At 39.2% G+C, this 15,607-nt stretch overlaps 1 protein-coding gene across 1 annotated transcript in view; it reads left to right on the top strand.

Annotated features, from left to right (window-relative positions):
- The first annotated feature begins 3,640 nt into the window (after window positions 1-3,640).
- The window catches only part of LOC130028228 (lithostathine-like), a 101,050-nt gene continuing 89,083 nt past the window's right edge, over window positions 3,641-15,607 (top strand). Inside the window, exons 1-2 of the mRNA XM_056118960.1 lie at window positions 3,641-3,655; window positions 7,259-7,397. Of these exons, the coding sequence (XP_055974935.1) occupies window positions 3,641-3,655; window positions 7,259-7,397 (154 nt within the window). The remainder of the gene's footprint in view (window positions 3,656-7,258; window positions 7,398-15,607) is intronic.

Raw genomic sequence — 15,607 nt, forward strand, 5'->3', positions numbered from 1 at the left:
TACTTGTCTTGAATGTATAAGGTCCTGGATTCGAAACACACACACAACAACCATCATCAACAATAAATCAAAGGAGAAAACATAAAGTCATGACATAAAATTTGTCCAACATTAGGGAAAGAAACGTTGCTTCTCTTGCAAATGATTCACACTGAAAAATCTGTGGAAAACACCACTGCCTCCTACAACAAAATTCAATGACCTACTGCTAAATTATCTCCCTAGGAAAGTAGCAGAGTCCAGGGTAAGGCTGCATATGATGATGATGCCCTGACTAAATAGCAACTAAACAGGGAGAACTTAGAATGTCACAGAGATACCCAGATAAGATGTGGTTAACAGTGAATATGTCCCTTGTGTATCCTTTGACATTACAAAAAAATGTTTTCAGATTTTCAATCAAACATTCCAAGAATACATCAAGGCCAAAAATGCCTACATATAAAACAAATAATCTAGACTAAAATTAATGAGGTATAGCCAGAAAAATCAGGCAATGTCTCTTTAGGAAGAGAAATTTTAGCTGGAATCTGAAAGATGAGATTTCATTATACAAAGGGTGCATTGTTCTTTTGTAACAGAAGTGAGATAGAGAAAGAAAAATGCAAAACTTAAATACACTGAAAGTTGCAAATATAGGCACAAAATGTTGTCTTAGAGTCAGACTGGGGTAAACCACATAGTGTCTCAAGGATGACATTAAGTATTTTATTCTTCCCTCTGAGAGCAATAGAGAACTGTTGATGATTGTATGAGGGGATTTTTCAAAATCAGTGAGACAATGAATCACTGTAATCTTTCTACAACAGATGGAGAGCACTATAGAGGAACTATGACTAGAGGCAGACAGACAAAGTGGTAGGCTGTAGCACTGTCCACAAGAGGAAATTGCCTTTCACAGTATACATGTTAAAGAAGAGCATAATAATAACTTTAAAAAAGCAATGGATCCTCCAGGATGGGAGAGGCATGCTGAAAGTAGACTATAGACCAAACATGATTGCCACTCAATGCCTCTTTTGCAAACCACAACACCCAAAAGGAGAGAGAGAATAGAGAACAATGCCCTGTCACAGAGGCAGAGTGAGGTGGGAGGATGGGGGTGGGAGGAATACTGGGATCTTTAGTGGTGGGAAATTGGCACTGGTGGAGGAATGGGTATTTAATCATTGTAAAATTGAAACCCAAGCACAATTTGTAAGTCTACAACTGTACCTCATGGTGTCTCACTAATAAAAATTTTTAAAAAAGCAATGGGTTCAATGTGCACTTGGTGGTTTATGAGGTTTTGTTTGTCTGTTGTTTGGGGCCACGCCCAGCAGCACTCAGAGCCTACTCAGAGTATCAGAAGTGGTGCTGGGGATCAAACCAGGGTTGGAGGCATACAAGGCAAATACCTTATCTGTTATGTTCCAGCCTCTTGCAGTTAATTTAACCTGAATATGTAATAAACTGAGAATCTAGAGTATAAGAGAAAGGAGAACCTGAATAGAATTCATCACTCAGGAATTGTGAATTTGGAGGGAAGTTGGTACCTGTGGGTGAAACAAGGTGATTATGAGGCTGGAGAAGGTCTGAAAGAGATGAGAAACATATCCAGGAGAAACTTAAAATAATTGTGTTCAGATGCCTTTGATATGATATCCAAATAGAAATGCTGAATTGGCAGAATAATTGTCAGCTCAAGGATTTGGGGTCAAAGATAAGGGTAGAGGCAGTTAAATCGAAAAAAAATAATATTTTGTGATATGTCACCTGTCCAGAAGCACTTACATAGACAAATGCTCAGACACTGAGTAAGAGGCCAACAGTTCTGAGGCCCCATGTTCTGAGAATAATCCCAAAACCTCAACACGGCTTTTGCTTCCTCTGCTTATCCCTATTACTTCCTTGCAACAATCCAGGCGGAGTTACCCAATCATTATAAACGGTTTATAGAAGCTTGTATGAGATTTATGAGGCTTTATTATTGGAAATATAATTCAATAGTTTAGTCACCTAAACATAGGTGAATTACTAAATTATTAAACAAGTAAATCAACATATTTTACCAAATATGTGAAACAAACTTAATTAAGGACATTGGATATATATTATATGTTAATAGTAACATGTGGTCGGTATTTTTTCTGTAATAAAACACCATGTTCTGTGTAATGCATTTGAGTTCTTTCCCAATTCTCAAATTCAATTAATTATCAAAAAAACTCCAGGAAGAAAGTCAATTTTTTTCCTCCATTTGAAGACAAAACTCAGAAAAATAAATGACTATAATTTTCCAAACTATTAAGTAGCAGGGCTGAGATGTGAAATCTGATAAAATGGCTGTAGAATCCATCACTGCACTATCATGCAAAATTAGACTCAGTGGGTCTTATAGTTGAGCAAATGAGATAATAAAATTTTTAAAAATACAATAAAATTGCAATGAATATAATCACTTAGATCTAAGAAACTCAGGAGATTTGTCTCATGCACTGAAGTTTAAATACTCAAATGACTACAGATATCATAGTAAGGATAGGCTATAAGAATTTGCAGTTATAATCCACTCTAAAATTACTGTAACTTAAATAGGGGTAGTTCTGCTTATTATTAATATTTAGTGATCTATTCAGACAAAGGCCAATGTTTTTTTTTAAATTTTTATTAGTGACAAACCAAGAGGTACAGTTGTAGACTTACAAATTTTTGTGCTTGGATTTCAATTATACAATGATTAAGTACCCATCCCTCCACCGGTGCCCATTTTCCACCACCATGGATCCCAGTATCCCTCCCACCCTCCATCCCCCCATTCCACCCTGCCTCTGTTGTTCCTGCCTCTGTTGCATTCCCTTTTGTTCTCTCTCTCCAAAGGCCAAATCTTGACATAAACTTCCATACTCTCTCCAAAAGCTCATATATAAACATTCACATATAGAACACAAAACAAAACATACACAAAAGAAATAAAAAACAGTCTGAACAGAAAAAAAAGTATCAGATATGGCAAAGATGTTGGAGCTATTAGTATGATTAAATAAACTCTGATTAATATACTAAAAGCTCAATTCAATAAAGAAGGCAGAATTTTTTTAACTCATTAATTTGCAAACTCTTCTCATTTCTTTCCTTCAGGAACAAATTCAATGTTACCTGTATATTAGACTGTCCAAAGTTACCCTCTGTTGTGCCCAAGTTCCAGATCCCCAATTGCGAAGAGACCAAGTCCACACACGATAATGCAAAAGCAAAAGAACTTTATTACTACCCTGAGCCAGCGCTAGCTCAAGCTAGGGTCCAAATCTCATCCGACACAGTGGAGTCTTGACAAGGACCATGACTCCAAATCACAAGCAGTTTATCTAGGATTCAGAGTTAAGAAGCAATTTGTATACTGGTCTATTTTTAGCATTGGCCATATTACAATGGTGGTCTGCAATTAGGCAATGGTTAGGAACAGTTTATAAGGAGGGTACAGTGACCCTTCACGACTGGCCAGACCCAACTGCCCAATTCCTTATCTTGGTAAATTACTCAACTGGGATTTTACCAGCAATTGCAAGTCCTGCTTTGGGGAAACAGAAGCTGAGGCTTAGCTCAGACTTAATGTTAGCTTCAGCTTGTCATAGCATCAGTTTCACCCTCATACCTCGAGATGGCTGATGATTTGGTAATTTTTGATGGTATTTTCCTCAGCATTTCATTTTGGATGGTTTCTCTTGCATGTATTCAGGTACATTAAGCAAACTCTGCAGCACATAATCCACAGTTAACAACTAACACTGTAGCACTGCCCTCCCGTTGTTCATGATTTGCTCCAGCGGGTACCACCAGTAACATCTCCCATTGTGAGACTTGTTACTGTGTTTGACATATCACCATAGCTTGCAAGCTTTGCCCTGCGGGCATGATACTCTTGGTAGCTTGCTGGCCTCTCTGAGAGGGGTGGAAGAATCAAACTCAGGTCGGCAATGCGCAAAGCAAACGCCCTATCTCTGCCTATCACTCCAGCCAGTTAACAACAGACATTAAAATTCCCATTGTCTGTTATTCAATCTGGGTCTCTATCATTTTGATCTTTCCTCTACATTGTATTCTCAAGTATACTTTGCTTATTTTTCTTTGGATGTCAGAAACAAGGAACATGTAGTCCTTCTTATGCTATTTCTGCAGGATCAGAAGTCCACAAACTCAATTTGCATTTTTTCTACAAATAAACTTAAATCTTCACATAGAAATATAATTGAGTTAAAATCTACTGATATTTAGTCAGATGTAAATAAGTTTATAATCAACAACAATAAAACACCAAGTTCTTTACCTCATTCTACTAAAATTAATTTCAGAATGAATTATGTAGTTAAATTACAAAAGGAAAATATAAAGAAACTGGTAGAAAATGCAGATGAATATAAATTATTGTCAGGAATAAATGTCCAACTGATCAGAAAAAGAAAACCATTTTAAAATTGCTAATGTATTTTAAAACACAAAATATTTTCTCCAAATGAAGAACACAGAAATTAAAGATAATCTGAAAAAAGAATTCCTACAAGGTAGAGGTTATTTATAAAGGAATAACAAAATCGTTCCAATTTTAGCGATAGCACAGCGGGTAGGGCGTTCACCTTACACGCAGCCAACATGGCCGACCTGAGTTCGATTCCTCTGCCCCTCTCGGAGAGCCCGGCAAGCTACCGAGAGTATCCGATATGCCAGACACAGTAACAACAAAGTCTCCAATGGAGACGTTACTGGGCCCGCTCGAGCAAATCGACGATCAACGGGAGGGCCTTTACCTTTACCTTTTAACAAAATTATAGAAACATTCAATATAAAAAGATAATGCATTTTTTTTAATTTAGAGAGAAAACATAAAAATATTTATCTTACTACTGTACTGAAGAAGCACTGTCCTCCCGTTATTCATTGATTTGCTTGAGCGGGCCCAGTAATGTCTCCATCATGAGACTTGTTACTGTGTTCGGCATATTGAATACGTCATGGGGAGCTTGCCAGGCTTTGCCATGCGGGCAAGATACTCTCAATAGCTTGCCAGGCTCTCTGAGAGGGGTGGAGGAATCGAACCCGGCTCAGCCAGGCCAGTTGCAAACGCCCTACCACTGTGCTATCGGCTGGAGCAACTACTCATAAGACTAAAAATTATACAGCAGGGGCTGGAACAATAGTACAGTGGGTAGGACACTTGCCTTGCATGAGGCCGACCTGGGTTCAGTTCCCAGCATCCCATATGATCTCCCGAGCACTGCCAGGAGTAATTACTGAGTGCAATGTCAGGAGTATCCCCTATGCATCGCCAGGTAGTGACCCCAAAAGCAAAAAAAAAATATAAAGCAAAATGTACATTATTACTGCAATGATAGTAAAGTTTAAAATATTATCTGAGTAATGAACATTGTAGAAAAAGATATTCCTATATGTGTAAAAATTTGGGGGTGGTAGTAACTAAGCAACCAATTATGCACACCAATAATTTAAATAACTTTATATTACTTTTACATCAAAATTCTGTTGAAGCCCACTTAAAGAAACAAAAAAGTGTATCTGTTTAAATAAAAGTGATAAAAAGTGTTTACATTATCCAGTATTCTAATTTAATAAGAACACATACTGACTTGTAAATGGTGACTGTTTTCAGATTATAAAATTTGGCTGTTTTTTAAGAAATACTGTTTTGTCATCATAAAATCATCCGATATTTGCTACTCTTCAATGCATTTATTATAGTTACATTGCAGATACTTTACCTGACCATAGAACAAAGTAAATACTGGCCAAAATGGTTTCTCTCTTCTATCTGTCTCTCCCTCTCCCACTCCCTCTTTCTCTTCCTCTCCCTCTATTCTTTCTTTCCCCTAATCCTACCCTAATCTCCCCACTCTCTCTGTCATGGTAAAGTCCAATTCTTCTGCTGACAGGCAATTTCAATACCTTCTGAAAGCTGGACAGAAGCAGGGATAGAATGCTTTTCTCTAGACATACATATAGTCCCTTTGATGTCAGTCACTTTATAGTTACAACTTCAGGGTGACCTTCAGAACTAGAGTTTGATAATGCGCAGTAAAGAAATGTGTTGCCGTGTTCAGTGTGTAATGAGAAGTGACTTTATTTCTCTGAAGTGGCATGGCACTTTCTTTGCCTATCAATGAGCAACTTGTACTTACACCTTCAAAGGAGGTCTCATTACTGCAGAAAACAGTACCAGTTTCATGTGGTTGTCAAACATACATGGGTTAAAACACTTTACAAATGTCAGTCAAAAGGGGATAAATGGAGAGTGAAAGAAGTGTTGCCAGATATTATGCCTGATGTTAATATCTGAATTTTTTTTTGTTCTCACTTCCGGCTGCATCATCCAGCAGTGAGTTTTTGGAAAAAACCGTTTTCCAATAGCTTCCCTCAGGGATACAGTTGCATCTGATGTAGGTAGGGATGTGATGGACTTCTGCACAGAGATGCACAGGTCCTTTCACTGACAAGGAAGCTTGGCTGTGGAGGCAAATGTAGAACGGAAGTCTAAATTGGGCTCAGAGAAAGAGATGTTTTCCAGAAGAAGCCAGCAATTAGATTGGAAAAGCACAAGACAACAGCAACCCTGTTGCCAGCGCTTAGCCTAGACTCTTTCATCACAACCAACATATCCCCCAGCCGGCTTTCCCTCCAACTCTGGAAATCTTTCTTATTTATTTATTTATTTATTTATTTATTTATTTTAATCGAATCACCATGACATACAAAGTTACAAAGTTGCTTATGATTGGGTTTCAACGATACAATGTTCCACTACCCATCCCCTCACCAGTGTACATTTCCCACTACCAATGTCCCCAGGTTCCCTCCTGCCTGCCCCCCAGCCTGCCTCTAGGACAGACACTTCTCTCTATGTCTCTGTCTCTGTCCCTGCTCTCTGTCTCTGTCTCTCTCTCTCTCCCTCGCTCTCCCTCTCTTTCATTTGGGCATTATGGTTTACAAAAAAGGTACTAAAAGCATATCAAGTTTGTCCTTTTACCTATTTTCAGTTCTTGTTCAGAGTGATCGTTTCCAACTGTCATTATCATAGTGGTCCCTTCTCTGTCCTAACTGCCCTCTCCCCATCATCACTTGTGACAAGCTTCCAACATAACCAATCTAGTCTCTAAGTTCTTCCTGCTAACAATTGTCCCCCTCTGTCTTTCCTGAGCCTCCCCTTTTCACCTATTTTCTTACCTAAACTCACACAAATTACTCCACTTTGCCCCCATTTTGATTTCAGAGTACAACAGCTCATATTATACACTACATCTTGCAGGAAATCTGGCCATCAAGAGCTGCTGAGAATGTGTTCATTTTTCCATATGAGGAGTTGGCAGACACTGTGGCTTCTTCGCAGCTCCACATTTTTCCCAGAAAGGGTATGTCCTGGGGAAGGTAATGGCAAATGATTTGCCACCACATATGTTCAAAAGAAATTCTATTATTTATAAAAATTAGATACTGACATACAGTTCAAAGAAATATAACGTGTGCCTGATGATCTTCAATCTATCAGCTAAGAAATCTGGAAATTAAAATAAGAAGGATTATATCTCTCACCACCAAAATCCATACAATCATGAAGTGTTAAAAAAAAGAATTAAAGCACATGGGAAAATCCTATCTAGGGATTCCTCTAAGTTTCTCATTACTTTACCAGGGACAATTAAGAGAGAAAAAAAATATCAAAATTGTGGAGAAAATTTTGCCAAATATTAAGATCAAATCCTCATAGAAAAAAAAGTCCCAAGGGCAGAAAAAAGTATTCTTTAAAAAAATCATCTGAGTACAGTCTGAGTATGTGGAGTGATGTAGTGAAGAAGAGAAGCAAGAAGTTTGATCTCTATATAATTTGGGCTGGAGCGATGACACAGTGGGCAGCATGTTTGCTTTGCACGTGGCCGACTCGGGTTTGATTATTCTGTCCTTCTCAGAGAGCCTGGCAAGCTAATGAGAGTATTCTGCCCACACAGCAAAGCTTGGGAAGCTCCACGTGGTGTATTCGATATGCCAAAACCAGTAACAAGTCTCACAATGGAGACATTACTGGTGGTCCCTCAAGCAAATCATGAACTACATGATGACAGTGCTACAGTGTTATAATTTGGGTACCATGTAATTCAAAACTTTAATTTAAATAAGAGTTAAGGAGAAAAACAAAACAAAATTAAGAAATAATCTTTCATGAAAGTCTGAACACATGTGTTTTCCAAATAGTGGATCTTGAGATAAAGAAGGTTGACATCTATCTCAGAGTAAAGATTTCTAAAGGAGATTCATGTGCATACTTTATGTGTTTATCTGGATAATTCAGCAAATTTGGCTTTTTGTTCAAGGAAGAGAGGTGGTCTAGAGGGACTTTATGTAAATATGTGCTTGGTTTCTGGAATTTTGTTTAAAACAATATTCTTAAAAAAAACATACATTGAAAGTAAGCAAGAGAACTGAATAGATAATTTTTGATTCAGATGAGGGCATGCAAAGTTTAAAAATAAATCAAAACCAATTAAAAATCCACATATGAATAATTTAATGTGAATTGGAGAAATGAGACATTATCCTACAATCCAAAAAAAAATAATTCCTCTGAGTAAGTTTGATCCAAAAAATAGAGGAAACACAAAAAAAGCATTATATAGTAATCATGATGGTTGAAATTTCACAAAGTTAGAATATCAAATGTTGAGAATGAGTTAGAATGTGGCACAACCAGAACTTTCTACATTATTAAGTGAATGCAAATTGGTTGCTGGAACATCTGTTAGTTTCTTATAATCTTAACCTATAAAAGTCATATGACAGTTATTCTACTCCAAAATCTTTGAATTGAGAAGAAAAACATATTTTTGAAAAAAGGTGGTACAAGATAGTCTATAACAATTTCCTTCAGTGTAACCCCAAAATGGAAACAACCCAATTTTCTATCAATAGGTTAAGAGATTTAAAGGCTCTGATCTGTTGGGGTCAGATAGTACCCCAGAGAAGGCATTCGCCTTGCACAAGGTGAACCTGAGTTCCATCCTAATATGCCAAGTCCTGCCAGGAGTGAGCCCTTAGCACCACTAGGTATGTTCCAAACCTCCACTCCCCCCTAAAAGTGATGTAAAAATGACTATTGTAGGAAAATGCTCTACAGCAGCAACAGCAAGAGCGAACACAACAATCTGTTAATAAACATAATCAGTGAACAATTCCTACAAACAATGCACTGAATTGAAGTTGTTTGTGAAAAATGTACAGATTTAATATTCAATTTGTATTAATTTTCTAAAACTAATCTGATGAAAAATCAGAATAAAGGATATCTCAGGGGTGGAGCAGAAATTGACTAGGAATAACAATTAAGGAACATTTGAGCTTAATGAAAGACAGGGATTTAGGGTACTCAGTGTACATGTTAATTGAAGCTCAATAACTAGCTTACTTAAGATTTGTGCATTTCATTGTAAGATTAACCTAAAAATGGAAATACAAGTACAAATATTGAATTCTACTTTCTTTCCTAGTTAGTTCTCCCATGATAGAGAGTTCATTGATGAATTGCTGCTCTAATACCTACATTTTTCTCTGTAACAAATTACCTCAAAATGCAGTGCTTTAAGGCAACAGATATTTATCTTACAGTTTTCGTAGGTGAGGAGGCCCGAGCTCATATTCTCTCAGGAAGTTATAATCAAGATAATAGGAGAAGCTGTGTCCACTTGAATGCTTGATAAACATTGGAGGACCTTCTTACAAGGCCACTTATATGGCAGTTGGCAGGAGACCTCAATTCCTCATCATGTGCATTTCTCTATAGGATGCTCAGGACATGATTGCTGGCTTCTCCAGCATGAATTTTTCAAGAAAGATTACAAAGAGGAAGGTTTAGTGCCTTTTTCAATCTAGCATTACAATCACACACTATTCCTTCTGATATGTTTTATTTTATATATCAGACAGACCAACTCTTATATATAAAGTGGAAGAGACTACACAGAGTAAGAATATTAGGTGAGAATCATTTTAGGGACTGGGTACCACAAGATTCATAATGTCTGAAAATCCCTATTAATGCTTCTCCACAGAGATTATCAATAAAAAACTATTAATAAATATTTCTGCACACACAAAACATATATAGGAATATGTTAACAATTATAGAATCTATATGATAGATGTGTTTACAAATTATTCAAGTTCTCCATGTGTTTGAAAATTTTCATGAAAAAGTAAAATGCTGATCATTCAATCATCTGATCACTTGACATCCCATTAATCATCGATTTGTGGGAGTAGGCGCCAGTAATGTCTCCATTTGTCCCTGTCACATGCTAGTGTAGCCCAATGGTGTTTACTCATTCTAGGAATACAAAGAGCCACAAATTGATAGTTCAGGATCTTGATGAAGAAGTCTGACCATCTTGTAGGTGGGAAGTCATGTGATCTTTTGATATCCCGTGGAATCCAGTCGGTAATGGCTCTAGTTCAGCAGTCATTTCCAAATCACATTACGTATGCAGCCCATCTGATTTTCGAAGCCTTGGCAAAAAAGACAATGTCCCTGATTCCTCACCAGTGGCGGAGGTCAGACTACGGATTCTTTCTCTCATTTGACCGAAGCATGATACTCCAAGCATAGCTCTTTCAGTTCCTATTTGGGAGACTCGAATAGCATTCTCATCCTGTTTTCTTAGGGCTCAGGTATCTGAGGAATAGGTTAATGTAGGAAAAACAGTGGAATCGAAGAGATGTGCTCAGAGCCGGAGGTTTTTCATTGTCTTAGCTATTTTTCAATGCTTTTGAAGGTGTTCCAAGCTGCTCTCTTCCTCCTGCACAACTCAGATGCCAGGTCATTTGTCATGTTGACTTCTCGACCTAGGTACACATAACTGTTGCACTCAGAGATGGTTGTTCCATTGAAAGCAAATGGAACAACAGGAATGAGACCGTTTTTCATAAACATTGCCTTCGTGAGATTCATCTGAAGTCTGACACTTCCACACTCATGGTTGAAGTCGACCAACATTTGTGCCACTTGGCTAAAGTTTGGTTTTATTAGAACGATGTCAACAGCAGAGTAGAGGTGGTTTAGTTGCCGACCATCTGTCTTCACTCCCATTCCTTCCCATTCTAGTCATCACATGATGTTCTTGAGGGTGGCACTGAAGAGTTTTGGTGAGATGGTATCACCCTGCTGAAACTCTCCTTAACATGGATGATCAGTTCCTTGTAGAATGGTGAGATCCTGGTAGTTAATCCATAATACAGCTCATGGAGGATCCTGATGTATTGTGTTTGAACACCATGTTTGGCTAGGGCTTCGATGACTGCTTCTGTCTCCACAAAATCAAAGGCACTCTTTAAATCAATGAAAGTTAGACAAAGTGGCATTTTGAACTCCCGAGAAACCTTAATGAGCTTGGTTATTGTGTGGATATGTTTGATCATGCTGAATCCTTTGCAGAACCCGGCTTGCTCGCACAGTTGTCCTTTATGTAGTGTTCTGCCAATCGTATTCAGGATGACTCAAGTGAACAGGTTGTAGATGACAGATATCAGGCAGATGGGGTGATAGTTGCCAATGTCGTGGATGTCTCCCTTCTTGTACAGTAGTATGGTCCTGCTGATTTTCCGCTGGGACAGAACCTTCCATTTTCAGACAGGTAGCATGTGAAGAGCCAAGCCAGTGTATTGATTGAGTACTGATGGCAGGTTCTTTAGGTGTTCGTGTCTGACCTTGTCTGGGCCGGGTGCTGTTCGCTTCTTCACCAGTAAAATGGTGTATCAGATTTCGGAAGGGAGAATGTTGGGAACGACATATCCGTCCTGTGGAATTTGGTATGTGGGCAGGTAGACGTGGCTATCGAAGAGATCAGAGTAGAAGTAATGGATAGTATTCTCCAATGCCCTCCTGGAAGATTTAATAGATCTATCAGTATGTAGGAGGGCAGTCATCTTGGTCTTGTAGTTGGCGAAGGACAGGTGGGCGTTCCAAATGCTTTCCCTAGCTTCTGCTGTAACTACCATCACTGCTGCTCTCCTCTCTTTCCGGTCTTCCTTCATCGCTTCTCTGCACTACTTTACCAGCTTGGACGTTTGCTTGCAGTTGCCTGAGGCTTGTGCCAAGCCACATTGGCAAATAAGCTCAAGAGTTTTTGATGACAGGAGTTTTTTTGTGGCTATCTCTCTCTTTGCGTTCCTCTCACAATCATGGAGGTGTTGAACCAGTCGATCGTATTCCTTGTCAATGTTGTCAACAATGGCATCTTCCCATGTTGCCGCAATAGTGCCAAAGAGCTCCCAGTTTGTGGTTGTTCTGGGAGTTCTCATTTTAAACTTTGCAGCCCTTTTTCCCTGCTCTAAGAAGTAGAATTTTGCATGAAGGAGACGATGGTCCAATGTTGTTTGGAATTTTGGGACAACAACGACATCGATCAGGCAAAACAGTCGTTTGAATATGATGTGGTCAATTTTGTTCTGGAAGCGTCCACCAGGAGACTCCCATGTCCAACGTTTAGATTTGGCCTTCTGGAACTGTGAGTTACCATGGATGGTCTTGGTTAACATGATGAACTCAGACAGTTTAACTCACCCTATTCATTCCATTCTAGGCCATGGGTCCCGATGTGGAGTTCTTCAGCTGATCTTCTTAGTCCTATCTTGGCATTTGAATCACCGACAATGACCTTGTAGAAGGTGTGGTCTTCTTTATAGAACTTCTCAAGCTCCATGTAGAACTTCTCAATTTCTCCATCATAATTGGATGTTGGTACGTAGACAATGAAGAAAGAAACTGCCATTAGTGTGCCACATCTATTCAAGTGTAATCATATGATTCGGATTGTTAGGCATTGAAATGAATCAATACTCATGGCCCAGTTCGTGTTTCAAGGACACCAACACCACCGACTCCTCTTTTGCTGCATGTTCCGAGTAACAGTTCTTCTCCAGTGTTTAAAATGGCGTGATGTGATTAATGCCTCCTCGTCTCGGTTAGACCAATGATGGCGTACTTGTTCTTTCACACTTGCAGCATCAGGTCCTCCATGGATATATCCAATGCCAGCATACGTGCATTGAAAGTCCAGACAGTCATTTTTGTCCTTCTTCGTTTTGGCAGCCTAGTTAGGCCTTGAGATTTTATCAGCCTTTCCTTCCTCATCCTTCTTAATGCTGCTGTATTGGTGGCTCTTTCAGGGTCAGGGGAATGAGACCCATTGTATTTACTGGTTTTGGCATATCGAATATGCCACGGATAGCTTGCCAGGCTCTGCCGTGTTGGCGGGATATTTTCGGTAGTTTGCCAGGCTCTCCGAGTGAAAAAGAGGCTTTTAGGATAGCCTCTAATCACCTTGTAGGTGTTCTAATGGTTCAAACCATATTTGAAACCCTATCAAATATGGTGTGGTAACCTTTTATTAAGTGTCTTATTATGTGTAAATGAAGTAAAATGCGAGAGAAAATAAATTAATCCTATAAAGGTATTAATGGCATGTTATCCTCTAAATCAAAAAGGCAGGGTCTCGGGCTGTAGCGATAGCACAGCAGGTAGGTTATTTGCCTTGCAGTGGCCAACCCAATTTCAATTCCCAGCATCCCATATGGTCCCCCGAGCACCGCCTGGTGTAATTCCTGTGTGTATGAGCCAGGAGTAACCCCTGTGCATCACTGGATGTGACCCAAAAAGAAAAAAAAAGTCAGGGTCAAAGAGATAGCATAATAAACTGATTCTTTTGCCTGTGGGAAATCCAAGTTGAAGGTTCAGCAGCATCCCTATAGAGAGATGCACATGAAGAGGAATTGAAGTCTCTTGCCAGCTGCCATGGGTGTAATTTGCTGAGTACAACCAAGAGAAACCCCCAAGAAGAGAGTTGTTGAGAGCCGTTGTGTTTGGGGGGAGTGGGGGGAGAGAGCACTCAGGCACCTCCTAAGCACCTCCAAGGTTGACAAAAAAGAAAACAATTTTTTAAAAAATCATGTAGGAGTACTGCTGTTTGTTCAGCCATTGATTAAGCTGATTGAATTGAGCATGAACTCCACATTACTTTTTTTTATTTTACTGTATAACCATGAGAGAGTTACAAAGCTAAGAAAACAAAATTTTAAAGTATACTTTATAAGAGGGCTGGAGCAATAGCACAGCGGGTAGGGCATTTGCCTTGTGCGCGGCTGACCTGGCTGACCCTAGTTTGATTCCTCTGCCCCTCTAAGAGAGCCCTGCAAGTTACCGAGAGTATCTTGCCCTCCTGGCAAAGCCTGGCAATCTACCCATGACGTATTCAACGTGCCAAACACAGGAACAACAAGTCTCACAATGGAGACGTTATTGGGCCCGCTTGAACAATTCAGTGAACAACAGGAAGACAGTGTTACAGTGCTACTTTATAAGAAGAACCTCATAGTAGATAAATTATCTGCCCCCATAGTGTCATGAGAGATAGCAAAAAAAATTCCTATCTCTGTAAATGATGCTTCTCAAAAGAAACAGTTCAAAGAATTTTCTGAGGGATAGAAGTGTTCATCCATAAAACAATACACGCAGTTTATATTTGACTCTGAGTGCCTATTATAAAAAGAGGTAATGTGAGTCATTCCATATGATTAAACCACGTATTAATAGAGACAACAGAAGCGCAGATGCACGTGCACCCACACATAGGCTTGGAGACTGACATGGAAAGAAAGGCAAGTCCAGAACTGCTGAGAAATCCAGAGCGACAGACAAGAACTAAAGATAGTGCTTCGGTTTCTGTTCTGCCTTTGTGTACCCTGCCCGCCCCCCTCCCAACCCCCATGACCTCTCCACAGTTGTGGAACACAGATCTTGGCTGCAGACAGCAGAAAGCGAAGCTGAACAGCATATGCAGAACAATGATTTAGAACAATACATACAGGATGTTATGGAGACTTGAAACGCCCCTCCCCTGTAATTGCTTACAACATTGATGATATATTTGGTCTCTGGAGGAGGAGGGTATGGCTCAGACTGCAACTCTGGGGCAAACCCAACTCCCAAATACTTAGTCTTACACTCCTTCAGAAATTCAGAATTTCACTGTTTTAATCAAATGCATTTAGGGGAAGTATAAATATCAAATGAAAAATAGCAACTATTCAGAATGGGATATGGTAAGAATATGTCTACATAATTTTTTTCAGTGAAGTAAACTGGTTTTATTTAAGGAAATTCAAAGAAACTTGAGGGGAGAGAAAAAAGAAGACAGGTGAGAGTTCAAAAGAACACATGTTTCTCCTGAATGAAAAAACAGCAGAGGAGGGGCTTGGGGGAAAGGTTATGCACAATTCCCTGAGATTGTCTTGGTGTTTTCTACATACATCAAACTTATGCTGGGGTGTTGTCACAGAAAGAGCCTTTGAGTCTTGATTGTTCTTTCAAATGTGAACTTTTATTTTCTGCTTTTTGGGTCAAATCTGGATATGCACTGGGCTTACTCCTGCCTATGCACTCAGGAATTACTTCTGGCGGTGCTCAGAGACCATATGGGATGCTTGAATTGAACCCAAGATGGCCGTGTGCAAGGCAAACACCCTACATGCTGTGCTATCTCTCTAGCCCATCAAATATGAACATTTTAACTGAAATATC

This window comes from Sorex fumeus, unplaced genomic scaffold (assembly GCF_029834395.1).
Source record: "Sorex fumeus unplaced genomic scaffold, SorFum_2.1 ptg000003l, whole genome shotgun sequence".
NCBI classification, from domain to species: domain Eukaryota; kingdom Metazoa; phylum Chordata; class Mammalia; order Eulipotyphla; family Soricidae; genus Sorex; species Sorex fumeus.